Consider the following 26,257-nt stretch of genomic DNA (forward strand, 5'->3'; position numbering starts at 1 on the left):
CACCCATTTGATAAGGATTCTTTGATTTTTCAGTTGTGCTCTACAGTAAATCTACTGTGACTTTAACACTGACAGTTTTTATTATGTGTATTGTGCAATTAATGAGGCGAGATTTCAGAATAAACTGAGATGTATTAATGTATTTAAATGACACTATACCCAGGAACCCTAGACTCAATAATGGAAAAGAACTTCTTCCACTTTAACACTATGGCTGTGCTAATGGTACAAATGCCAGCACACCTTTGGTGTAGTTTTTTCACCTTGTGAGCAGCTTTCCTGGCCATCAATTAGTGTGACAGTTTGATGAACAGTAAAAAATTAAAATTTTATTTAATATATGTGAAACAAAGTTGGTCATATGAGATGTTTTAATGGCAAGATAACAGGGCAATAAGGAAAACAATAATAGGAAAAAAACAACAAAAAGTTATTTTTACTATTTACTATATTTATTTAGAAAAGTTTTCTTGGGTTAATGTGTAAATAAGTCCTCTGAGAGAAATGTGTCTGGTTGTGTTTGTTGTATTTCCGACATTCAAATATAAGACTTTTAGGCAAAGTACTGAATTGATGTATTTTTATTATCTCAGTCTTTAGGTTAAATCTTTGTCAGCATTGTTGCTTTTTTGCCCTTTGGCTTTTCCGATCTGCTTCTGTGACTTCTGCAGCAGAGCCAGTGTGTCTCTCTTCTCTATTTTTCTGAGTTGCTTCTTCTTCATCCTCTTGATCTTTGTTGTGTTCCGGATCTGTGACACAAATGAGACAGGAGAAAATAAACAGGACGCCAGCTTACCAACAGAAAGATTATGTATGCTAATGTTGACCAATTATCCACTGTTTTCAATTTTAATTATTTCAGTATTGTACAAATTGTAGTCTGGGCTAACTGACAGACGTTTATCGCTTTGCTTCTCACTTGGATTTGTAAAAACTGATGTGATAAAAATTAAATCATACCTGACCCAAAAACTGTTATGTACGGTGTTGAACATGTATTTTGTGCTTGTACTCATTTTTGACAGGAAAAAATTCTTAAAGCGACTTGTCGCATTATTTAAAAAGAGGCTTATTGAATTTAATTAACTTTTTTTTTTTTTTTTACTAATTAGAGGTGTGGAGGTAACTAGTAGGTGACTCTTCCGTAGTAAGAGGTGAGTGGGCATGGTACAGTCCACTCAGCCCTTTATTTACAGTATTATTGCTTCACTTCTCCACAGTTGTCTCTCAGCTGCCAGTGCTCTTTATAGAAGCAGAATGAGCTTGTCATGCATCAAATCACCCCTGTGAATCTTAATACATTCATGTTCATATTGTGCAGTAAAGTAAGTATCAATGAGTGGCTTCATTCATGGACATGTGTTACCGATCCAATGTAGCCTGCTGCTATATTGCACAGTATGAACCCTGTGTAATACAGTTTAAGTCTTCATATTCTACAGACACTATGTAGAAATCCAGAAATGCTGTGTATCTGTTATCTGGATGAATGTCTTCTACATTTGACTGAACAGCACTTGTATGAACAACAGTCGACATACCACTTGCACAATCTCTGCTTTGCGTTCATTCTCCGCACGTCGTTTCAAGTTGTCCTCTCTCCTTTTCCTCTTTTCCTAGCCAGGCAGGAAAAAACAGAATAGGTCAAAGGGTGCAAGAGCTTTCAGTGGTCAGGCAGACCTGCATCATACAGCTTTAGTTTACCTCTTTCTGTTTGGCTTGCTCCTCTTTCAGTTGCAAAGAATATTTTTTCACAAGTTCCTTCTCTCGCTTGGCCTGCATCTTCTTTTCCCAAGAGGTGCACAACGGCTTATCTCTCACCAACGCAGAGAACCTGGAAGTAAAAAATAATAATTTAGTTAATTGATCATATAAAAGACTTGTCACATATATTCACATTCCCTATGGAGAGCTGGATTTCACTGGACAAAGTCAGTACAGTTTGCCAATGACACCTGAGTTTTTTGTGTCAATACCAAAGTAGTGTAACATTGAAATAACAGAATAACATTTAATCAATTGAGAGATTTTGACAAAGTAGCCAACTTTGAATACATGACAGTTATTCATACTTGCTGTTAATGACCTAGTGCTGTCAATACTCAAGAGAAATCCATATTTCAGCAGCAATCTTGCACACTGAATGACTAAAACGGGCTCTTCAACGCTAACTTTTGGTCCTAAAGCTGCTTTTCAATTTCTGTATGAGGGCTGCCCATTAACACATTGAAAAGCCTTTAACACAACATGGTGCAGGGTGTAAGTGGCCCAATAACCAGGCTACTAGGCATACAAATTAATTCACAATCCTTTGACTTCATGAGGGAAAGCATATTTCCATAATCAGACAACTCTGAGGTTTGTGCACTGAAAAGAATCCTGGCTCCATGTTTTTCTTCACCTCTGCTTGCTGCGGTCCTTCCACACTCTTCCAGATTTCGGTTTTCCCAGCGGAATGACCGGATTTTGTGTCTCACTTGGAGCCAGACGAGGCTTCTTCTCTGGTACGATCTCTGGACTCGCGGGGGCCGCTTCTGTCGGTGCAGGCCTGGGCAGATGATCGTCTCCGCTGCCGGTAACGTCGGCTCTGCCTGCTGGGTCTGACACGATGCACGGTTCCGTTTCAGCGGGCATGCTGGACTTCTCCTCGGGTTTCCGCTCTGGCTCCTCCGTGTTTTTCTCTTCCACCGCCGGCAGCTCCTGTAGCACAGATCTCCTGGTCCTCCTGCTGGGAGTCCTCACCGTGGCTTCAGAGCCTAGCAGTGCAGCAGGAGTGCGGACTGTGCGCCCGCTGCGTGTCCGTCTGGTCTCCGGCGGCGGATCCACGACCTCCTCCTCCTCCGTGTGTCCCACTTCAGAAGTGGTCTTTTCTTCTGGAATAGCTCTTTGCCTCCTCGACATGTTTTTTAATGAAGTTCACTACACCACATTACTCTGATAAACTTCTGTACCCACGTGTGAACACCGCCTGCGATGTGTACGTTGCTCTGTTTCCGAGTCAATACCCGGATAGTAAACAACGTGGGGAGCCCAGTACCGCCCCCTGTCGGTCTGGAGTCGGTACTGCAAATGAACTGAAGCATGAATGCTCTCTTTCTTCTAGCTATTATTGGATCATTGACTGCATTTCTTTTTTTTTGTTTTGACCAATTTTCTTTTCTATTATCTGTTTTAATTTTGTATTAGTATTATTAGTATCTTCATCTGTTCACTCGATTCATACAGTATATATGATATAAAGTGCACAACACTGACACCTACTGATGAGCGGTTTTTTCACCGCAACAATGTTATAGTATCACATGACTGACTTCCGCATCTCATGATGCCACACTCATTCAAAACACCTCAGTGCACTCAGGGAAGTAAGTACTGTAACTGACCGTGTCCAAGCAAGATCCGCATGTAAAGCTGCATTATTTTAATTAGTCGCTTGAAACGGGAGAGCAGGCCGAGGGGAGAGTCATGTCTGTGCTCAGAGCTGGAAGCACACTGCTGCTGCTGCTGCTGTTTGGACAATCAGTAAGTACCACTGAGTTCTTACAGGTTTTATACTTAGCTCTCAGTAGTGTGGGGAGCTGAAGGCCCACAGCTGCAGGTTAGATTTTTAAAAAAGCTTTTAAAAAGCCCCTCCATCGCAATTCAAAACAGCTTCAGAGCCCATAGTCAATCTCAGACTGACAGGAATTTAAAAACACAAACAAACACCACATAAAAAAATATATTTGAGTTATGAATGTGCTGTTGGCTTATGTGAAAAATAGTTGCCCTTCATATGTTCAACTATTGTCAGTTGAATAAAACAAACCCCATCTGTAGGTCAAACTTTTCAGCCTATGTATTAATACCTGTATTAAACGGTGCACGATACTGATCTGGCTTTTAAAAACACCTTTAACATGACAATATTTTAAAATATGTTGGCTTACTGTAGTTATTTACATTGACATGTTATCCACAACCTTTAGTAGACAACTAAGGCTGCCAATTTTGAGTGGCACATGATAAAATCAGCTGACATGTCAGTCCTGTGCCATAAAAAATATGACACTTCAATCACACAATGGAACACTATGTAAACAGCTTTAGCTGATGATCACTGCAATACCTATAAATGTAGTTTTGATTTGCATTGTGTTTATCTGCAGCTCAGTGCTCCTCGTTCATTCAGCATCGATTACCAGGATGACTGCTTTCGGAAAGATGGGGAAAAGTTTCGTTACATATCAGGAAGCATCCATTACAGCAGGATCCCCAGAGTCTACTGGAAAGATCGACTGCTCAAGATGTACATGGCAGGACTGAATGCCATCCAGACGTATGTTCACCTCATGTCTCACTCCCAGATGGCTTTGGTTTGTTGTTTCAGTCTCAGGCTGATGTTGAGAGTGTGTCATGTTGCAGCTGACTTTAATATGAAAGCTACACAGGGAAGATGTTTTAAAATGTAGGTCAAGAAAAGTTAGCTAACTTAAATTCACTAGGATGTGAGTTTGGGGATCTGTGAGCTGCACATCTAGTAACAGGCCAGACTCTGAAAGGCCACATTAAGACTGACTTCCTCACTATATTAGTATAGTGGACAGAATTAAATAAACTGCACGACATTGGTCTTTATGTAAATCTGTACGTCACACTGCCCCCTACACCTAACATAACTGTTTAGGTGACAAATAAAACCTCCAGTGGTCGCACAAGATCAGCAGCAAAGACTTTGGACAGGTGAGATTAACATGGCCGTCAAAGCCAGAAATACTGCGTTCAAGAGCAGCCTGCAGTATTATGGTGCCACTATCCTGAATCACACAGGCTTACAAGGCAACAAAACTAGTCTACAGGCTTTTACAAATAGAATTAAGTCTGGACAAAAATGCATTTGATGGACAGACTGTGCACTCTCTTACTTTAGTGTGATTTTTCGTGTTGTTTGTTTCTAGTGGATTATTCTGGCGAGGTCTGATTACAATTTGTACAAAACATTGTGTTGTTTATTAAATCTATCACCATGATTATACTGATACTTGGTTCATCTTAAAGGTACATTCCCTGGAACTTCCACGAGGAGTCTCCGGGTCGGTACAGTTTCAGTGGAGACAGGGATGTGGAACATTTCCTTCAGCTGGCCAAGGACATTGGTTTACTGGTCATCCTTCGGCCGGGACCGTACATATGTGCAGAGTGGGACATGGTGAGTAAGGCCATCAGAAAATATATAGAGCTTGGTGTTTAAGGGTGTTCAAAGCCAATAATAGAGAATAATAAACTCTTACTTTACAGTATCAGTGCTGCATTATACTCTTTGACAAGAGCTAAATCAAATAAACCAGACATACCACTTCCTCTGCAGTGACATCATTTTCTGTTTGTTTCATACCATTTGTACAGAAGGATGAGTGTAATTTAGTCTCAGTCATTTTTCTCCACTGAGGTTTACTGAATCTTCTTACATCCACTTTTCAACTACACAGGTCTTTAATACTTAGAGATACTGTATATCTTAAGGTCCAGTAATCACCTGAATTTAGGTTGCATTTAGACTCTATCTGATATGGTTTGTTCTTACGCATTAAGCCATTTAAATCACACACAACAATCTTGTCATCACTGTTTGTGCAACTGTGTCAAACAGGGTGGGCTGCCTGCCTGGCTTCTCAACAAGCAAGACATTGTGCTGCGGTCTTCAGATCCAGGTGAGAATCAAAGTTAAACAGGAGGAGTGACGAGTGGATCGCATGCCGCAGTCTTTACGACATTACTATTTGTGTTTTTCAGATTACATTGCAGCAGTAGATAAGTGGATGGGGAAGTTGCTGCCTATGATAAAGCCTTATCTGTATCAGAACAATGGTCCCATCATCTCGGTGCAAGTGAGTGAATTTGTGTTTGTTGCTGTTCATTACGTATCATCACAGCACTTTATTCAACATAGAAAATCACATCTCCCTCCTGTCGTGCCCTTTTTTGGTAGGTGGAGAATGAATACGGCAGCTACTTCGCTTGTGACTACAACTACCTGCGTCACCTGACCAAGCTATTCCGGTCTCACCTGGGCGAGCAGGTGGTGCTCTTCACTACAGATGGGGCTGGGCTGAACTATCTTAAGTGTGGCTCAATACAAGATCTCTACGCCACTGTTGACTTTGGGCCTGGTACGTGTCAGAAACATTGCTCTTCTAGAAATCTTCTTCATATAGGCGTCCTGTTGTTACCTCTCATATGTAGCCAGTATTCTGCAATTTATGGCGAATGGCACACAAGACATTTACACTTGAGTTGGGAATTAAAAGTTGACTGTAAAAAGAAAATCAAATAACAAGGTAAACTTGTATTTCAGGTTACGTTTCAATACTAATAATGCCTTTGTGTGTTAGATATAATCAGGTAAAGTTGAATTGTAGATGCAACATGAAATTGAATATAGTTTGCATTGTTTCTGATTTAACTGTGAGCTATGTGTTTTTTTTCTCTGCATTGACTCATTTTCACACTTTATTTGGTCAGAAGTCATGAGGAAGTTGCACAAATACAGTACATGTGTTTATCATTGTTCGTTCTAGGTACAAATATCACCGCTGCCTTTGAGGCACAGAGACACGCTGAACCTCATGGACCTTTGGCGAGTATTTCCCCTGATGCATTTAGTAATCTCTGATTTTGACAACACACAGTATTTTCTTACAGAAGTTTATGGGGTTGCATCTTTTTTATTATCAGGTGAACTCTGAATATTACACCGGCTGGCTGGACCACTGGGGAACACCTCACTCTGTCGTGCCGTCTGCCGCAGTGGCCAAGTCCCTGAATAAGATGCTGGCCATGGGAGCAAACGTCAACCTGTGAGTCTACAGATTTCTGGGAGAGGTTTAGACACATTTATGCAAACAGATGAAGTTAAACAACAGATATGCCGATTCACCACAAGACCGTTGCTTTCTCTGTGAGCTTATCAGCTAATTCAAAAATTTAGGATACTGTTATGAGGGGTTTATATTAAAGTACATCTGTAAATAAACAAGATTATGTTACTCCATCCATACTAACAAAATGAAGCCAAGCTCCTGTAATCTCTGCTGGCATGGTTGCAGCCCATCAGTCAAGTTCTTCTACACAGAACTGTTTAATTCAATATCAATAGATAGGAATGTTGTTTTGCTTGCTGCGGTCACAGCTGGACAGAAGCTAAGGTCCATTTCGGCTGCTAGCAGAATCATTTCAGAAGTTAATGTTTGGATAGTAAATGGTTTGAAAAATCTTGATATGGAAAGAAATATGGAATATTAATTATGAACCTGGAATAATATAGGATCATGTGAGGAAATGCCTTTCAACATTACCAATTTGCAGTTAAATGAGACATGAGCAACGCTGTGATGCCCTCAGTCCAGAAGTATAATCTTATCTTCGTTCATCTGTTTTTTGAGTCTGGAGCTGGATTTATTTTGGAACTTGATGCCTCTGACAAGTCAGGACATTAAATGATGTGGTACTGAACTGTAGTTGTGTCCCACCATTTCCCCTCCCATATGTTAACTGTAAAAATAAAGGAAAAGTTTGTAGTTTGAAGTTATTAAACTGTTTCTCCTCACAGGTACATGTTCATAGGAGGAACAAACTTTGGATACTGGAATGGTGAGCGTACTTGCACAGACTGGTTTGGTTGTTAATGGCAACTTGTTGCTGCTTTGTTCCCAAAAAGTGACTCACGCTCTCATTGCCTGTTAATACTCTCAGGTGCCAATGAACCATATGGCTCACAGCCCACCAGCTACGACTACAATGCTCCACTCACAGAAGCAGGAGACCTCACAGAGAAGTACTATGCCATCCGAGCAGTGATCAAAATGGTATGTACTCTAGTAGAGACTTTTGCAGTCTCTTTTTTTTTTTTGCCAGTAAGAGTAAACTTATCATCTAGAAGAACTAATGTGTCATCCCACAATAGCACAGTAAGATACCAGAGGGACCAATACCACCAACAACTCCAAAGTATGCTTACGGGACTGTTGGGATGAAGAAGGTAAGTTCCCAGCTGACACTGTGTTTCTGTGAGCTCCTTACTATATTATTAAAGCCTATAACTTCACCCAGGAATTACATATTGTTTATTGTAAATCACCACTGAAAGACTGTTTGTCTCATGATTTAAAAGATCAAGAATAAATGTTAAAACATGACTCTCTCCCACCTCAGCTCCAGACGATATCAGATGCCTTAGAAAAACTGTCTTTCTCCGGCCCAGTCAAAAGCATGTATCCTCAGACTTTCATCCAGCTGAACCAGGTAGCCTTTCATGTTTTTGTGTTTTATGTAGTAAAAAAACATTCAGTTGATTTTTCTTTTTCAAATCTCCCAGTGATAACGATTGATTTTTATTTATTTATTTTTCCACTCTGTCCTTTAGGCTTTTGCTTATGTGCTCTACAGGACTACTCTACCTGTGACCTGCAGCACGCCGACTCCACTGTCATCCCCACTGAACGGAGTCCACGATAGAGCGTATGTGTCCGTGGATGGGGTGAGTTTGCCTAACAGGCCTTCTTGATTTAATGCTGTAGATTTTTTTTACATTGCTTATCACTAAACTTAGATACATTATTGATACCATCCAAAATGTCTTCGTAGCACCATCATCATTTTTACAAATTTTAGACAGTTTTATTCAGACAAAGTGCTTGTATGGATGATTGTGTTTAGACAACATGGAACACTGAACATACAAGTTGCTTTGTAGAAAAACATGTTATAAAAATTATATAAATTTGAGATCTATCCATTTAACTGCTGATTTCTCCTCAAGGTGTCTGTAGGGATTCTTGAAAGGAACAAAGCCATAACTGTAAATGTGACCGGGAAGGCTGGCAGTCAGGTGGACATACTGGTGGAGAACATGGGCCGAATCAACTATGGGAAACGGATCAATGACTTCAAGGTTTTTTTTCTCCCCACATACGTCAAAGTTACTGTTTGTGTGTTGAAATATAGTTGTATGTTTAACTATCACAAAGCTTTATTTTTGTTTAAATGTTTAACAACAGTAAGACTTGATTGAATTACAATAAAATTCTATTATTATATGTTGTAAAACTCCTTAATACTTAATTACAAGCTGGGATGTAGGTGTGAATAAAAAATATGAGACATAACGGTTTATTTTCCTAACTTACTGTTTACTTGCTCTCCCCCGTCTTCTTATCACAGGGTTTGGTGTCGAACCTGACTCTGGGGAGAGACACACTCACTGGCTGGACCATGTATAGTCTCAGTATCGATGAAGCAGTCAGCCAAGGCCTCCTCGGGGAAAAAGAGAGTACACCAACAGATCCTCCTCAGCCTGCTGCTCTCTCCCTTCCAGCCTTCTATGGGGGCAGCTTCATCATCCCTGATGGTATCCCAGACCTTCCTCAGGACACCTACATCAAACTGCCCAAATGGAGGAAGGCATGTGACCCATTGAGGATATTTAGTAATGTTTTGGTCGGGGTTTGGTGTATTCTTAAAGCGCATGAAAATCAACTACTTAATCTGTCTCTAAATTTGTGTTTTTCAGGGTCAGGTCTGGATTAATGGTTTCAATCTGGGACGTTACTGGCCAGCTCGAGGCCCTCAGGTGACGCTTTTCGTTCCTGCCAACATCCTCAGCACAGAAGCACCCAACAACGTGACTGTCCTGGAGCTAGAAGAGGCTCCCTGCAGCTCAGGGCCATGCACTGTGGAGTTCACCAACACCCCCATCCTGAATGCAACAGTCACCTCTCATCACAAACAGCACTGGGGACTGTTTACTAAAGAGGACTTGTTGTGATGATAAGGGAACTCACTGCTGCACAAAATGAATTAATTTGCACTATTCGCTGATGTACAGTCCCAAATTAGCACTTGTTGTGTGAGCTTGATTCTGAAAAAAGCTGTATTATGTGAAAGGTTGATTAATATGGGATTTGGCATCAATGATTGAATTTGTCTCTATGAAAAGTGAAGAAATGTGTTTTTAAGCAAATACTATATTTTACTGTCCCATAAACTGTTGGTTTCTCTACCTCACTCATTCTTCTTCTCTTCAAAAAGGGATCATTGCCAATTAAAGCTCTACCAGTGCACAGCAACCTGTGAAAAATGCATCAGGGAAACACAATGTATATTCATGAAAAAACATGGATACATTGTGGGACTGCTGATTTGTAGCTTATATTCATTTTAAAATTACATTGCATACAACCTGTATGATTTTAGTGCCTGTTAAGTGTGTGCCTTTCATTACAAAAAATAAAAATCGAGAAATACTTGTGAAACACTTGTGAAGTTAAGTCTTTTAACAAGATGACAGCAATACACTGGAAACGAATGCCTGGCAATACACATAATGGGAATGTCTGCATATAATTATAACAATCAATTCAACATTTATAAACAGATTTAGGAAAGAAGGTTCTTAAACAGACTTAAACAGAATAAGTCATTCGAGATGGTAGGAAGCCTCCCAAATACTGGATTTTTGAGGCTGAAACCCAGCTAATATTGGCTGGTATGATTTATCGGTCTAGCTCTAATAGGTGGCTACTATATAGTTACACAGCAAGGCTGTAATATAAAGACATTAAAGTGCACTGACCACTTTGTCATTCTCAAGTGGTAAATGTATTTCTTTTGTAAAGCAGTTTGTAATTTTGTTAAGAAAAGTAATATATAAATAAAGTTTATGATTATTTTTATTATTATTATTATTAGTAGTAGTAGTAGTAGTAGTAGTATCATTATATTGTCTCTCTATATATAGAGAATATTTTCTTTGACTTCATTAACAAACTGGGCATCTGGTGGGCCTCACTTTGTACCAGAAGGTGGCGGTAATGTGCCTAATGAGCGGGTTGCCAACCGCAGATCAAACCCAGGAAGAAGTTAAAGAAGAAAAAAAGAAAAGTTATTAACAGTGAAGAAGAGGGCGGAGGCCTGCCGGAAATGTAATGAACGCAGCTATTTGCGCTAATGTTACGGTGTACTCTCCAGAGATGAGGTAAAATATATACCTTAAATCAAATAGGCTAGTTAATGTTTAATTCGCAGCTAAAGGTCTCAGTAATTGTGCAGCCAGCTGTAGCTAACTATGATTGGCGTCAGCTAGCTAGTAAGATGCTAACTTTGTCATACAACCGAAGAAGGAGGTGTCTTTGTTGTTATTATTAGCGGCATGAAACGGTTTAAAAAATATTCCTGAATAATTACTCAGTGCACTTCTCGTAGTTTTGTAGCTTATCAGCAAAGTTGAACAGACGGCCAAACGGGATGTATTACAGCATTTGTTTATAAATTAGCTAAACATTAACCCCTGTGTATCTATGATTCTTCTCTGCAGGTTGGGAGGAGCGCCTCTGTGTTTGGGACATGATTGAAAATGCAGCTCAAAACTGAAACGACTCAATGAAGTATAATGCCAGGATACTGTGACACTGTCATACTCGTTGACAATAGTTTACAGACATGCCGTGGTGCCTAAACACCAAGCGGAAATATCGTTTCTAACAATAAAATCCAGGCGTCTTCACACAGCCAGAGTGAAAGCCAAACTTTGTATAATATACTTTAAATCAGTGAGTGCTTTCCTCTTGTAGACACAGACATCAAAACGAGCTGATTTCCTCTAGATCATGGTAGATAATCGGTATGCCACAGCTCTGGTCATCGGCTCGGTGCTGAGTCTTCTGGCCACAGTGTACCTGTCTGTGGCTGTGGGGACTCAGCAGTGGTACCAGTACAACAGTCCGCCGGCAAAACATGAGGGCAGCAACGCCTCCGAGCTCAGAGAGGAGTTCGTCAATGGAGAGTTTGATGAGAAGACCTACAGTGACACCATGTTCCGTCTGAACGGCACTCTGGGACTGTGGTGGAGGTGCATCCTGGTGCCCAGCCAGTCCCACTGGTTTAAAGAGCCAGGTATGGACCCTTTCAGCAGTTCTGTCATTATAAGCTTTAGTTGTGTAGTATTATAAGTATTATAATACTGATATATGATGTGAGTGTTGCAGTCATCCAGTTGATGAGCTGATTATGTTTGTTTCTGGCTTGTACAGCAAATGAAATACCCAAATATGAAGGTACTAAATGGAATTAATGCAAAAATAATTCTCCGATGCTTGCTTACTATCGTCTCATGGTAGACAGTATATCATCTTATTGCCTAGTCCAACATCAAATCCTATATATTATCATTAAGACAGCTCAGTCGTTGTGCTCTCTGCCTTTTAGATCCCAAGATGGAGACCCAGTGTGTGAGCTTCACTCTTCCGCAGCAATTTATTCCAAAGTTAAAAAACCCTGGAAACCACAACACTGAGGAAGATCTGCTGAGAACATGTAAGTCTACCCTCTGAGGTTGTGCTTTAATTTACCATGTCTCAGTTTTATCCCATTTGCTCCAGGCTTGAAGACTAGCACAGCATTTTTTTTTTTTTTTGCTTGAAGTGAATACGTTATTAAATTTACCATTTTTCCATCCAGCAAAAGCCTGTTTACCTCAAACTGTGACCATCTTGCTCTGTTTCCTTCCCTTTACTGTCTTTACATGCACCTTCCATCTTTGAACCTTAGATAATGTTTTTGTAGGTGGGTTTTAAGCGTTTATCCCGTTGTTATTGTCGGTTTGTGCAGATCTCTGGAGATGTCAGTTTCTCCTGCCTCTGGTGTCTCTGGCCTTGGTTTTCCTCAGCGGCCTCGTCGGGGTCTGCGCCTGCCTGTGCCGCAGCTTCACCCCCACCTTGGGTGTGGGGGTGCTCCATCTTCTAGCAGGTGAGAGAAACGCTGCGTATTACAAAACCATTATTGAAACCATGGGCTGGTGTAGACTGACATGCCATCTGCCATGTCACCCATAGGTTTCTGAAGTGACATTTCAGCAGTTACATGAACAAGACACGAAATTAGGCAAAATGCAGAAGTTTGTGCAAACATCAGCCTTCAAGATGAACTGTCAGTCAAGCAGACTTCTTTGTAAACACACAAGCCTGTAACATTCACCTGCTGCACTGCATATGTACATATGGTAGGTGGGATGTGCCAACTAGGGCAGTGAATGTAATTAAAATATCAGCTTTTTTTTTTTTTTTTTTTTTTGGAGTGATGACGTGTCAGCAACCGAACAGATGGGACAGTGGCGTATCCTCACACGTTGACCATGATAATGTGGGTCAAACACCACCAGTGAGTGGGTTTACATAGAAAGCTGCAGAGCAGTGGGTTTCACTCCCCCGCACCCTTCCAGGTCAAAACTTGGGGCTTCATCTGACAGTTTCTGTAACTTTTCTGTAGTGCAACACTTAAAGCGTCTTCCAGGATAGACTTTTTACTCCCTCTCTGTGATGGCCGGCTGTTCACCCAGCCTTCAAGTGTGGCTGTTTGCAGCAGTTGGAAACACTTTTGCTTTTAAATGTGGTCGGACGACACGTTGTATAAACTAGTTCATTTTGAGCATACCCCTGCAATAACATGTATCCAGCTGGTAATTATTAAAACTTCAAACTAACTCCGGCCTGGTGTTTGATCGGCGGTGATGCTTGTGCTCTTCTGCTTGTGAGGTGAGTTTTTACTAAAAACATTTTCACTGGAGTTTGACAGATTAATGTATTTTCCCTTTCTGAGAAACCAAAAACTCAGAAGGTTTTCTTAATCGCCAAACATTGTGTCTCTGCTGCTGCTGCTCTGATTGTAACTGTCAAAAGAACACACAATGTAATCAGTCAGTGTTTGTCACTTTCTATGGTGAATCACACAGATCCTGATGCGTCTCATGTTACCTAAACAGTCACTTTGCTTATTAAGTATGAGGCCTTTGCTGTGTGATGTAGCACCCTTGTTCTCTTTCTTTGGAAGGTTAATGTTAAGATTTCACAAAACTGTAAAAACTTTGTCTGACATCAGTTAGAACGGTCTTGATTTCAGACGAGGTGGCGTGCGTCTGCCATGATGCGGTGCGTGAATGAAACCCTGTGTGTACTAAATATTAAATTAGTTTTTCTCATTAGTAATTTAAAAAATAGATCTGGGATTCAGTGAGCTCAACACAGCTGGAGTTTTCTTGGTGCCAGAATCCAGCTGAAGTTTAGACTTTTTTTAAGACTGACGTGTGTGCGTAAATTCATCGCAGTTTCTACTTCTACTTGTCAGGTCTGTGCTCTTTGGGCACTGTCTGCTGTTTCTTGGCGGGGGTGGATTTGCTCCACCAGTACTCCACACCACCAGAAGGGGTGGAGGGCTCGCTGGGCTGGTCCCTCTACCTCGCCCTCATCTCCTTCCCTCTGCAGATGATGGCAGCTGCTTTGTTCCTGTGGGCGGCTAGGAGTCACCGCAAGAACTACACCCGCATGACTGCTTACAGGGTAGCATAAAAGAGAAAGAGACTACAGACTGTGCGTACCTTAACACAGCCTACAGGTCTGAGGACTTCATTACACATCTTTTGTCTTATGAAAGGAGGTGAAATGGATGAAGTGACTGTAACTTCTCCTCTGTAACAATACTTTCAATCGAAAAAAGCAATTACATGGTATCACAAACCTAAAGGCAGGAATAAACTAAACCGGATTGCAGCTATTCATCATAAGTGCTCATAAATAGGTTTGATATCTTTCAGTTGTGTTATCTCACCTTTTGTTTTTTTAGCATCTCCAACCTGTATCTTACCCAAAGCATGTTCTTAATGTATTTTAACACCCAGGTGTTTGGGATCATTTGTTATTTCAGGTTTACCTCTGTTTCTGTGCAGTACTTAATTGCCTTCTATTCGGTTGCCATTGCTTCTAAAGCTGCTCACCACATTGCCCTTAAATCAGTAATGAACGTGCACTGTCACAAATAACACACCTGCAGTCATCTAAGTAAGGATATCTTTGCTCCAGTGCATGAAAAATATTACACAAGACTATATTTTTTATTTTTGGATGTTTTTTGTTCTGTTCTAATTTTGCCTAATCTTAAATATGGAGCCTTTGCTGTGCATGCCTTCTAAGATGACATTTCCATCAACTGTGGTAATTGTTGATTTCTGTCTGTAGTATGTGTTGACTAAATGTCACGAAATGTCACTCACTAAAAATGTAACCACTCGTCTTCCATTGTGACCCTTGTTTATAGATGTGATATTTATTGACACGATTAATTTGAATGTTAAAAAGAAGAGTTGATCTGATGCCACTCGAGCAAACCTGTGACCTCTTTGTGATGAAATTCAAATTTTTCAGCCCCAAATTATATCACTGCCGTTTTACCTTTGTGGTGATGGTGTTTCACTGTTTGTTCACTGCTGTTTGTTAATCCCAACAGTTCTGTTCCTTTAGAGCTCACTTTCAGCAGTTACTTGACTGACTGGTCTGACAGCCAAATATAGGTTTTGTATCAATTAAAGTCTTTGAGATGTGTCTTGGCGATACCTCAAAGTCAAAGAGACTTGAATTGAATTTGCAAAATCTTCATTTGCAAGTGCAAATCCTTCTGAATCTACATCTTTATAATTAGCATTTGTGTGGAAAGTGAATGAAGTTACTACTTTTTTGTGTGTGTCAAATTCCAAAATTACTCATTGTACCAGCACCAGAATACAGATTGTGATGTTTTTCTATCACAATGTTTTATTACACTTCTGATGTGTGTACACTCTGGATTTTGTAAGTGATTTTATGTATTCAGAAGCACATTGTATTAATACATTTGACATTTGCTCACTTCTGTAGTTGTTTTTTATTATTATCATTTACTATCCTTTTATAAAAGAAGAATTTAAAAGAAGTCTTCACAGTGCAGTTGTATAAAAGTTAGAGATGTTTAAAGAGTCAAAACACAGCAATTTGTTTAAAGTGATGCACATTTCCATTCAAACATGGTGTTTTGCATTATTGGCACGATGCAAAAGAAAGATCAATGTCATTAACAATTAATACTAGTCAATACAAAGAAGGTGGAGGATTGTAACTGTGCAATATCATTCACTCAAGTACCTCAACAACAACTCTGGTGTTACACATGAGCTTCCTTTTTAGCCTCACAGAGGTAGTACTGTTGCAGGGCAGCTTTATTGCATTGAATTATAAGGAGGTAATCACGTTATTATGTCCAGCACCTGCAGAATATTTAAACTTCATTGCATACGTTTGTGTATTACTTAATGAATCATTTGAGATGATTAAAAACAAGTACTGTGCATATTCTATATTAGATTGTGATTTAAAATCACTACAGTATATGTTGATCTCGTTGCATCTCTCCTCTTTCAGTCCTTCTTCACACTAACAGACGGGAAGGTCAGAGTGATCTTTCGAGCTAAATGGAAAGCAATCTTCTTCTCGTAGTAGGCACATTCATTGACAAAGAAAGGGTAGAGTTCCTCTCCCTCGTGCTTCACAGTCTCGCCAGAAAATGACAGGAATATGGGGTCACCTGGTTGGAGGAGCTTGAAGTCATTATCCTGGAGGCAGACAGAGAGAACACTAACAGGTGAGTCATTATGCACCAGAGCAGCTTTTGAATGCAAATGTGGCATTTAATGTTTCCCAAATCAGGTTTCTGGCTTTATGGATTTATGTAAGCTTATACAAGGTGCAAATGGAACCATATATAATATTGTTTTAAGGGATAATTCAACATTTTTGGGAATATGGTTTTTTGCTTTCTTGCCTAGAGTTAAATGTGAAGCTTGATATGATTCTCATGTCTGTACGGCAAATATGAATCTACCACCAGCTGCTGCTTAGCTTAGCAAAGCTTAGCATAAAAACTGAAAACTGGGAAACAGTCCAAAGGTGACACAATCCATCTGCCAGCACCGCTAAAGCTTACTAATGAACATGTTATGTATCTGTTTTTTTAATCCAAACAAAAATGGAAGTAAAAACAACAATTTGTGTTTTCCAGGAGATTTTCCGGACTTTTTCTTGGCGTGTCTGACGACCCAATGGTGATGACAAGGCTCCAGCTGCTGGCTTTAGCTTTCTATATGGTATTATCAGTCTTCTCATCTAACTCTTGACAAGCAAGCAAATAAGCGTATTACCTGAAACGTCAAACTGTTTATTTAAGTGAAGGCTTATGTGTGCACACATCTTTTCCCAGATGTCCTGTACCTGTAGCTTGGGGTGAATGGCAGCAGTGATCTCATTGGTCGTCGGATCCCTTGGGTAGTCAACGCTCTTCGTCAGAGTGTATGCTTCAACTTCACCTCCTTCAAAAGTACTTCCTGTTGGCAAAGGTCAGTAGTAATGCTGGTGTACTCCAGGAGGCTCACAGCTACACAGTTCCTGAGGTCATTTAGAAAGTGTAACCAAATTTCAAGAAGGCATTTTATCACTAATCACTTGTGGTATCTTGCCATGTAGATAGTTTGGTTGAATTCAGCCTGATTTTGAGATACCTGCTTCTTAGATTTGTCCTGGAATGTCCATTGTCGTGGAGTGGAGGCTCAAATCTCAGAGGCAGATATTTATTTCAAAACCTGGTTGAATAAAACCAAAATTATCTCCATGGTCAGATACCACCAGAGGTAAATGAGTACTTAGTTAAAACTTAATATCTATAGCACTTTTCAGAAGTACAGTAACACAGTAAATATTTAAATCAAAGACAATGATATGTTATGAAAGATTAGGTTTTGAGATGGGATTTAAAACAGTTTGCTCATCTGACTCAAAGGGAGATTGTTCCATAACGTAGGAGCCAGGACAGTGAAAGCTCGGTCACCATGACTCTTCAACTTTAAGTGAGAAAATGTGTTTTTGTGTGTGTGTTCAATTGATGTGATCCCACTCGTTAAATATCATTGGTTGTTTGTTTCTTACCAGAGTTGAATAGCTGAAGCCATTCTATTGTGAGGTCCACTGCCTCTTTCACCATGTTAAAGATATCAGATCTGAGCACACCGTTGGGTTGAGGACCGACCTCAATTGCTGCAGAGAACAAGAAAAGCTAATCCAAAAATCTAATGCTTTCATCAATTCAATAATTCAGAAAAAAACTCCTCACCTTTATGCAGACACACACTCAAAATTACACACACTTACCAAAGCCATGTTTGCCCACTGACTCTAAGGAGTAAGCCTCAGAGATGGGTATATCCAGCTGGATTGCTCTCACAGGCGCAGAGGTTATCTTGCTCTGAAAAGCAAATAGATCAACTATTTACAGCACAGCACGCTTCAGTACAGCCCTGTGAGCTTTAACATGCAATACATATACTTATATACAGCTTCATCATGGAACTGTGTGAGGTTCAGGACCAGATTGTTATTGACTTGAGCCCATAATTATGCGTTTGGAGTTCAAACAACATAAACCATGTGTTGATGACAAAATACTGGTACACAGCACAAATGATAAAGACGATTTAAACAGAAGCAAATAAAAAAATTGGTTGGTCTCTCCACCACACAGTTTGTCCAGTTCTTTGGTTTATGACTAAATACCTGCAAAATAAACCTCAACTGTACTTTCAGTTTATGCAAATTAGCAAATGTTAACATGCTAACACGCTAAACAAAGAAGATGAACCTGGTAAACATTATACCTGCTTAGTGTCAATGTGTCAGTATTGCAATTGCACAGTTCTGCTAAGTACTTATCTTGGTCACAGTTCTTTAGTTTAATTGAAGGGTTTCTTATTTAACATTTTTATGCAAAAAATTATTTTGAAAGTCTTAAATATCAATAATGGTATTGGCCTCAGAAATCCAGTATCGCTCAGGCTGTCAATCATTGTGCTTGCATTCCTACATTAACAAAGAAAAAAACTGTGAGACTCGTCTCACAGACACTTGTCATTACAGTGATTACTCTTATTCCTCCAAAACGTTGTATGTCTTCCCATGTTGTTTGTCACAACAAAGTTACTGTACAAATACAGGTAGCCTGACTGTAACTTGTTGTGTTTTCATCAAAATTAAGATAACACTATGACACTTTTTGAACACTTTCTCATTAGTAATTAGGATATTCTTAACGTTACATGTTAATAAAATGCATTATTGAATTGAACATATTCAAAGTTAAAGAAATGCATTATGAGACCTGCAGTTCCAGCACTTTATTTTATGTTCGTTGTACTAAATCTTATAGCCAAAATCAGAAAGCTGCATGTCATGAAGTGAAATTGTATCCCTAAAATTATCTCTCTTGAATCAGTGAAGCTTGTACCTGTATGTATTTGTAAATGTGCATGGTGATCCAGTCTAAGGAGTAAAAGATGAGGCACAGGCCCATGTTGGCAGTGGTGTTGTGGAGATCACAGAGCAGATCCACAGCCTCTTCACTTCCTTTGGGCCCAAGCTGAGCATTCAGCTCCTGGGCTCGCCTCAACTCATACGATGTTGAATCTGTTATGGGGGCACTGAAAGCCAGAAGACATAGTAAAGAGTTTTCCCATACAAGCACACTCTTGTCTTCCAATTTCCAATCATCAGCTCTCTTAAAAAGTTTGTATATAGCTTACCTCAGCAAGGCGTCTGTGAAAGAGCGGTTGAGGTCTGTATCTGTGTATCTTTTGCAAGCATCCACAGCACGTGGGTTTGCTAGGACAGTGGTAATAAAGACAGATCCGGCCTTTTCCACCTTCTGCTTCTGCATTTCTCTCACCATATACACGCCTGACATCTCATTTCCATGGGTGCCACCACAAATGGCTACACGGGACAGTGGCGGGAAAGAGACACACTCCATCTGTCAGCAGGAAAAAAAGAGACTGATGTGTTTTCTTTCTGTTGTATTTCACTTAAATATCTTGCATTTAACCTTTAAGCAAACCAGCAAGTCTAAAGTAAAGGCAAAGATTAACGAAAATGTGTCAAACCTGTTATACCTGTTATACATAAACCAGACAGTTGAGAGTAACCTGTGACTCATTGAGATCAGGTTCTGGTCAGAAACTGGGGTCAAAAGTGCAAAAGTCGTGGATGAGGGTCAGTGAGCCATTTCATTTCATAAGTGACTTACTTAGTCTTAGACACATTAAAGGAGATCCCAGAAGATTTGTTAATCTTTAAATACACATTGTATTCAAGTGTAAACATAATACAAGAACTTAAGGGGCTGTTAAAGCAGCCTTTTAGTTTGTAGTATTTGAACAATGTTGCACAATCAGCGCAGCCTAACTGGTGAGTGAGCATGCACCACTGAAGAAAAGAAAACCCCAAACACTCCTTTGAAAACTGCTGCATTATGATATTTTAGTTTAACTCATGATGAGTTCCCATTTAGTTCTTGAATTTGAATTGAGTTCGAAGTGAAACAGTAAGTGGAAAACACATCTGACATTTCTAATATGAATGAAAGGAATTACAAGTGTTTAAACTCAACAGTATATTCAATAATCCTATCAAAACACCTATTTATACATATCAAATGTAGATATATATTTCTTTTTAACCATGTTTAGTCTGTTAACAGGATACAAACATTTTAACATTTTCATCATTACTTCCTTTTTTCAACTGGTGGAAAATTCTGCATTGTTCCAAACCTGGCAGTGAGTGTCTGTTGAAATTAATTAAAACTTATTTAAGCTGTTACAACATAAGCAGTGAAAAAGAAACACAAAATAATAATAAAGCATTAGTTTATCGTGTGAAACTGCTACATTTTGCAGGGTAAGAAAAAACACATTAAGGGGCCTAAAGTTAGACTGCCTCAGGTACAGCAGGCTGCCTTAACACTAAGGTTGATCACAGAGGAACAAATTGAAAAATGAATTTGAAAATAGGGTATTTATTTATTTTTCACAACCTGCTGACAGGGTCAGGGTTAGTTTGTTGATATGTTGCATAGGAGCAAAGTGCTGCACTGCTCAATTTACATGTTCTTACATTTTCAGAACAACAAGAAAAACATTAACAGAAATCCCAGCAACAAACTGTACACAAACTACAAGCAAGAAACAATGCTGGAGGCTGCATAGTCTTACCTTTCTGTCCAAACTCGGCCCTGTTCTGCAAACACTGAACTTCAGCAACCTTTGAACTTAGACGGGAAGTCGTATCCGGGCGGTAATACAGTATTTCATAACCTTCAAGCGCAGCAATCTAGGCACAACACAAGCTAATTTCCAGTCATAAACCTCTCACATGCACAGGCATGAATGAATGCAAAGTCGAGCATAAACCAGCTCACAGACAGATGCAGACTGCTTTCTCTTTCCTGTGGCCCTCCTCTCGCTGTTTCTTCAGATCAAATTTCAAGCAGTTAGACATTATGTGATGTAACAGCAACTCGCGCTCTGTTATTTTCTACCAAACCAGCAGAGCCACTCTCAGTGCTCTGTGGGCTGTGGTGCAACCACAAAGTGCCACATCAACAACAACATTAACATTAACAGCAACAGCAACAGCAACAGCAACAGCAACAGCAACAGCAACAGCAACAGCAACAGCAACAACAACAACAACAACAACAACAACAACAAGACAATATGCTAAGTTGCTTCACTGATGCTAAACAAGAGCCTCTGCTGGAACACTAAAACAACTCACAAGAATAAAATAGGTATAACAGATTAATAGAATGATTAATAATAATGATCACTTGTTGTGGCTTTTAGGAAGGAGTGGGTTTGATGTTTTTCCTTTTGTGAACAAAGACAAAAATAAGCTGCTAACTTCACATCTGGTCAAAGATCTAAAGAACAAAGTGACATGTTGACGCTTGACTTAATATTTCATATTCACAGGAAAGGGAAAGATTCTTGCATTCATTTATACACCTGTACAACTGGTATAAATATGTGTATACCACAAGTAAGTCTAGGAACAGTTTGAGTGTTTTGTCACAGTAGTTTACATTAACTTTGGTTTTGCCAGTTTATTACAGAGTTCATATTCATATCAGATTGAAATATGTTGTATACACTTTATAACTGTTATTGTACCAAGTCCAGTTGCAAAGGAGACCTGGCCAACACAGCAGCATAAAAACTTGCAGGCAAACATTTATGATCTATGTTCTGTCTTGGTGCTCAACCCTGTAATTCCACAACACAGTTAAAAACATCAGTATATTTTAACCTCATCTTATTTCATCAAACTCATCTCTCATGATCAGATGCTGTTGTTTTCAATCCTTTTCACTTGTGACCTTTTAAAATGAAGCAGTGTCTACAGGTGACCTTTCATCACAGGTGTCAGAAGTCTGTGAGTTACATCACTTTACCTCTAAACTTCTCATATTATGTCATTTTAATGAAGGTTCAATGCTTCAAAATTACAACTATCCAATATTTCACAAAAAACAAAGCTTAGAAAACAGACCAAAACTATTAATTTAAATTCATGTTGCAGAAGTTTAAAAGTTTTTCCTGTCCCTCACATGCATCTTGTGTCCCACTGGAGGGGTCCTGAACCTTAGGCTGGGAAACACTAATCTATGAAATGCTAAAATGTTAATTACCTCACATCTTTCATGTCATTCCCCTCCACATAAGCCTTCAGGTCTCTTCCATTTCTCTCTCTCTCACTCTCTCTCTCTCTCTCTCTCTCTCAAGAGAAGTCCTAAACTGCATTTAGACATGTAATCCTGTCGGATTAGTCTCTTCATCATAAGCTGCTTCCTCTCTCTCACTCGTTCATTCTGTTACTCAGTCTGTCATCCTCCTCCTTCTCTCAGTTCACTTCGATTCATTTTAATTAATTTCGCTTTGTCATGAACTGAAAAGATACGAGACAGAGGGGACAAATGTCGTTGTTCAGCATTTAGCCTCTCACTCTGTGTTGACCTTTGAACTCTTGATATTTGACCTTCAACTGATCAAAATGTATTTTTTCATTTATACAGTTACAATGAAGGTTATAGTACAAAACACAGACCAAGCTAAATTTCACAGTTTTTGTTCTTTATTCTTATCCACAACTTCCATCTAAGCTTTTTGTTTAAACATTAAATAATTTGTGTTATACAGCTTTATTTTGCATGTAAACAGATTATGTTCACCTAATTATGGTAGTCACTGTACAAACACAACAATAAATACAGGCATAACAATATTGACTGATGGCTGAATGATTTCTTTGTTGTGCCAAGAGAGAATATAACCTTTGCATAGCGCTGTGTCCTAATGTCTTTATGGATAATTTATATGTGATTCCTTCTGAGGAATAAGAACTAAACAGGAAGACACATTTTGGACATTTAGGATGACAGAGAGCTTTCACAAACTGAAATTATTTAAGGTGCAAAAATAAAATATTACACGAGACAAAAAATAACTAACCTGCCTTTATTGTTATTTCTATAACTGGACTGTCATATGTTTTGTAGTTCCTGATGTTTGACCGTATACTAGAAACTGTGTAATGGAAACCAGTTTATCATAATGTATTTATAGCTCACATGATAAGAATAGCATCAGTGCTGACTCCAGGATCAGTTAACAGACTCACCCTCAGATAGCTCACATATACACACGACAATATCTAACAAATATAACAACTTAAAGCTATCATATCGTGAGTTCTGTGTCATTTGATTACCCTTAAAATGATTCTGATGGCATACTCCTCTGTTTATATAAAAACACAGGACATTGTTGGTGAAAGTTGGTGTCGTGTATGTGTTGTTTTCTACTGATTTCTTCACAGTTCCCAGGTCTGATCGGTCTCATTCTTATGCCACCAGTAGGTGGCGTAAAAGGGGGCAGTCTCATACTCTGCGAATATTTACTGAACTAGAACTGAGCATTACTATTATTGCCATTTTATATGGATTGATGTCCAATATGTTTTGTTGGTTGCTTTTTTGAAAATCACTTTAGTTCAATGTGATTTGAGTAAATTGAGTATGACTAAATGATTTGTCCTAAAATCTTTCCTAATGTTGTGAAGTGGTGGAAAAAGTATTCACACTGACTTTACTAAAACTAAAAGTACCAACGCAACAATGTAAATATACTTCAATACAAGTAAATATCCTGCATTTCAAGTTTATTATTAGTCAAATGTACTTAAGTGCATCATACAGCATTTTACTGTTGCAGCTGGTTGAAGTGGAGCTAATTTCTTTATACATCGTTCAATAGTTTAGTCCAATGGTTTCCACTCCACCACATTTCAAAGTGAACTGAAATACAGTACTTGAGTAAATGTACCAATTCAGATTTTTCTGCATTTGAATCGATGTTTCACAAAAAACACATATGCCTCAGAAATAAATCATTTAAAGATATTCATTTTACACTGATGAAAAACACGTTTATATTAGTTCATTGTTGTCACTGTCATGGGTTGCAATGATGGACATTTTTTGTTTGAGCTTTTGTGTTATGTTTGCACTTTTAGTTTAGTCATTTTCTGTTTTATTGTGTAGTTACTTTCCTTGTGTCTCTTGATGTTTTGACTTCCTGTTTCCCTCCTTGGTGATTATTGTCTGCCCCGCCCTAATGTGTTTCACCTGTGTTCAATCACCCTTGCCTCCCTTGTGTCTATTTAGTCTCTGTGCTCCCCTTTGTCTGGGTCAGCTCATCTGTTCGAGTCCCCTGCGCTTCTGTACCTGTTTAAGTCCCCAGTGGTGCCTCGTGCTTTGGCTTCCTGTTCGGTTGGTTCACCAGTTTTTGTAAGTTCTTCTGTTTATTAAACATTTTTCATTGAGTTAGCTGCATTTGGGTTCAGTTCTTCCCTTCTGTGAGTCACATTACAAGATGAGACATCACTGCCCCTCTGCTTACGGACATCCTGGAATTTACAAACCGGTGTCTCAGGGAAAAACAACAATAAAACTGACAATGTGAAGCTTTTGCTGCTTATGAGCTGACAGAGGAAGAGACAAACCATCTAATGAAGCAGCAGGGGAGTCCTGGATAGCTCTGTTTCTAGTTTAGACACATTCCCAGTGAACAAATGTAATGCAGATGGCAAAAGGTGGATGAAATCTTGAGTTATTCAGTGTCATTTCAGGAGCAGGTTTAATGTTTTCTACTTATGTTTATACACATTAATGGTCTTAAGGTCATAAAATGATTGAAAGCATCTTTACTTTTCTCCACAGGATGCACTCTTATATCAAACCTGTCTTGTCAGTCAATTTCACTGTTATTTGCTTTGCACAGATTAAAACTTCCTCCTATAACACATAGATCAGACAAAGACACACACTCATCGCCCCCTGCTGTTACCCCGCTTGTGATTAAATGATACTTGAATTATTCATAAAAAAATAGAGGAAAAATAACTTTGGATACAGCTAATGATGTTATCGGCTGCCGGTTAATAGCTTGTGACCTTTTTTAGTATGGAGGACAGGGTGTGTTTAGAAGTGGTTTGAACAGTGACATTTGAGCTAGGGAGTGGCCCCAAAATAAGGTGACCTCCAGGTAATGAGGTCTTGCTGGGAGGAAACAGACTTTTTGACCTTCCTGTGGTCTCGGTGACAGTGTGCGCAACTTGTCAATGTTTGCGTGCTCTAAAGAGACTGACCCGTAAACTCAGAATCTACCAGTCTATGTCCAGACTATACTATACAGGCCAGAACTGGCAATAAGAGCATGGAAGTGAAAGAACACATTGTACAATGCAGCTCATAAAAACAAGTGCAGCCGGTGCAGTTACTGGCAGTAGTAACAAGCAGGAGTAAAACACATTAATTGGGTATTTTCTCTGTGAGGCAGTTGCTATTTATACACACAAATACAGCAGAATGAGTTTAAGGAATTTAAATGCCCAATAAAACAGGAAGCTGAGCAGAGTAAACTGAGGTCTTGTATGAGTGGCATCGCAGCAGGGCCATAGCTATGGTTTTACAAATACTGTGGTCAGAGTCACCCTGATGCACAAGATGGTCACTGTGTTTTAATTACTTGGAAGCTTCATATTTTATTTAGACAGTTAATGTTTCAGTTATACTAATTTTAAGGTCAAAGTTTTGTGTCCAAAGTTTTTTCCATACAGCAAAATATAATTCTGTTGGAAAATGTGTTTTTTATTCAGTTGGCATTCAAGTCACATTTAGTCTTATGGAGTCAAATAAAAATTCAGCCCTGACCATGACTCAGAAAAATGTTGTTTTTAGTGAGTGGACACACTCAGACATTTGAACGACCGTATAGCTACAGAAGTTTGTATTTTATTTCTGATTTTCCAGTAATTTCAACAGTTGTTGAATTTTAATGTTTGAATTCCATCATCATGATGTGACTAAAATAAAATATTAATGGAGTTGGAGTAATATGGTAATTAAGGACTGCAGCATTCTTATTGTTAAGAGCTTTTCTTCTTGTGCTTCACACTATAGATTCAATCTTAACCTCTTGTCA

The 26,257-nt window shown here is 39.2% G+C and overlaps 4 protein-coding genes across 5 annotated transcripts; 2 read left to right on the forward strand and 2 right to left on the reverse strand.

Moving 5' to 3' along the window:
• Nucleotides 1–367: 367 nt before the first annotated feature.
• Nucleotides 368–2,989, reverse strand: ccdc86 (coiled-coil domain containing 86). Its single transcript, XM_022765458.1, has 4 exons — nucleotides 2,402–2,989; nucleotides 1,705–1,834; nucleotides 1,542–1,616; nucleotides 368–749 (listed from the first exon to the last, which is right to left on the reverse strand). The coding sequence occupies exons 1-4, from the start codon at nucleotides 2,899–2,901 to the stop codon at nucleotides 597–599; spliced, it is 858 nt and encodes a 285-aa protein (XP_022621179.1). The 5' UTR covers nucleotides 2,902–2,989; the 3' UTR covers nucleotides 368–596.
• A 342-nt stretch (nucleotides 2,990–3,331) lies between these two features.
• On the forward strand, nucleotides 3,332–10,284 carry glb1 (galactosidase beta 1). Its single transcript, XM_022765436.1, has 16 exons — nucleotides 3,332–3,522; nucleotides 4,149–4,318; nucleotides 5,038–5,188; nucleotides 5,630–5,690; nucleotides 5,773–5,867; nucleotides 5,969–6,149; nucleotides 6,558–6,616; nucleotides 6,715–6,836; nucleotides 7,589–7,629; nucleotides 7,732–7,844; nucleotides 7,943–8,017; nucleotides 8,191–8,280; nucleotides 8,402–8,515; nucleotides 8,798–8,929; nucleotides 9,199–9,438; nucleotides 9,548–10,284. The coding sequence occupies exons 1-16, from the start codon at nucleotides 3,466–3,468 to the stop codon at nucleotides 9,800–9,802; spliced, it is 1,956 nt and encodes a 651-aa protein (XP_022621157.1). The 5' UTR covers nucleotides 3,332–3,465; the 3' UTR covers nucleotides 9,803–10,284.
• A 625-nt stretch (nucleotides 10,285–10,909) lies between these two features.
• Nucleotides 10,910–15,253, forward strand: LOC111236612 (claudin domain-containing protein 1-like). The gene is made up of 5 exons (XM_022765420.1): nucleotides 10,910–11,011; nucleotides 11,351–11,928; nucleotides 12,241–12,348; nucleotides 12,643–12,780; nucleotides 14,155–15,253. The coding sequence occupies exons 2-5, from the start codon at nucleotides 11,643–11,645 to the stop codon at nucleotides 14,373–14,375; spliced, it is 753 nt and encodes a 250-aa protein (XP_022621141.1). The 5' UTR covers nucleotides 10,910–11,011; nucleotides 11,351–11,642; the 3' UTR covers nucleotides 14,376–15,253.
• Nucleotides 15,254–15,726: 473 nt separating this feature from the next.
• On the reverse strand, nucleotides 15,727–21,153 carry LOC111236611 (N-acyl-aromatic-L-amino acid amidohydrolase (carboxylate-forming) B-like). Of its 2 annotated transcripts, XM_022765419.1 has the most exons (8): nucleotides 20,927–21,153; nucleotides 19,826–19,892; nucleotides 19,460–19,686; nucleotides 19,165–19,357; nucleotides 18,036–18,129; nucleotides 17,814–17,921; nucleotides 17,103–17,215; nucleotides 15,727–16,447 (listed from the first exon to the last, which is right to left on the reverse strand). In XM_022765419.1, the coding sequence occupies exons 3-8, from the start codon at nucleotides 19,684–19,686 to the stop codon at nucleotides 16,253–16,255; spliced, it is 930 nt and encodes a 309-aa protein (XP_022621140.1). In that variant the 5' UTR covers nucleotides 19,826–19,892; nucleotides 20,927–21,153; the 3' UTR covers nucleotides 15,727–16,252. The 2 variants fall into 2 exon arrangements, with proteins under 2 accessions (XP_022621140.1, XP_022621139.1); XM_022765418.1 differs by lacking the exon at nucleotides 19,826–19,892 and having other exon boundaries at nucleotides 15,728–16,447; nucleotides 20,927–21,152.
• Between the last annotated feature and the right edge of the window lie 5,104 nt (nucleotides 21,154–26,257).

The sequence above is a fragment of the Seriola dumerili genome, unplaced genomic scaffold (genome assembly GCF_002260705.1).
Source record: "Seriola dumerili isolate Sdu_G_001 unplaced genomic scaffold, Sdu_1.0 BDQW01000686.1, whole genome shotgun sequence".
Classification (NCBI taxonomy): Eukaryota; Metazoa; Chordata; class Actinopteri; order Carangiformes; family Carangidae; genus Seriola; species Seriola dumerili.

Bases quoted from the DNA above. Each gene is read 5' to 3' on its own strand.
- glb1 (XM_022765436.1), top strand. From the start codon at position 3,466: ATGTCTGTGCTCAGAGCTGGAAGCACACTGCTGCTGCTGCTGCTGTTT. The intron at 5,189-5,629 runs GTGAGTAAGGCC...TGTGTCAAACAG, and splicing joins TATGTGCAGAGTGGGACATG to GGTGGGCTGCCTGCCTGGCT. The intron at 6,837-7,588 runs GTGAGTCTACAG...TTCTCCTCACAG, and splicing joins ATGGGAGCAAACGTCAACCT to GTACATGTTCATAGGAGGAA.
- LOC111236611 (XM_022765419.1), bottom strand. From the start codon at position 19,686: ATGGAGTGTGTCTCTTTCCCGCCACTGTCCCGTGTAGCCATTTGTGGT. The intron at 18,130-19,164 runs GTACAAGCTTCA...TTTGCTTTTCAG, and splicing joins ACATTTACAAATACATACAG to AGCAAGATAACCTCTGCGCC. The intron at 17,216-17,813 runs GTAAGAAACAAA...CTTTGCCAACAG, and splicing joins GCTTCAGCTATTCAACTCTG to GAAGTACTTTTGAAGGAGGT.
- ccdc86 (XM_022765458.1), bottom strand. From the start codon at position 2,901: ATGTCGAGGAGGCAAAGAGCTATTCCAGAAGAAAAGACCACTTCTGAA. The intron at 1,617-1,704 runs GTAAACTAAAGC...CTGCCTGGCTAG, and splicing joins AGCAAGCCAAACAGAAAGAG to GAAAAGAGGAAAAGGAGAGA. The intron at 750-1,541 runs GTATGTCGACTG...TTTGTGTCACAG, and splicing joins AAGCAGAGATTGTGCAAGTG to ATCCGGAACACAACAAAGAT.
- LOC111236612 (XM_022765420.1), top strand. From the start codon at position 11,643: ATGGTAGATAATCGGTATGCCACAGCTCTGGTCATCGGCTCGGTGCTG. The intron at 11,929-12,240 runs GTATGGACCCTT...TCTGCCTTTTAG, and splicing joins CCACTGGTTTAAAGAGCCAG to ATCCCAAGATGGAGACCCAG. The intron at 12,781-14,154 runs GTGAGAGAAACG...TCTACTTGTCAG, and splicing joins GGTGCTCCATCTTCTAGCAG to GTCTGTGCTCTTTGGGCACT.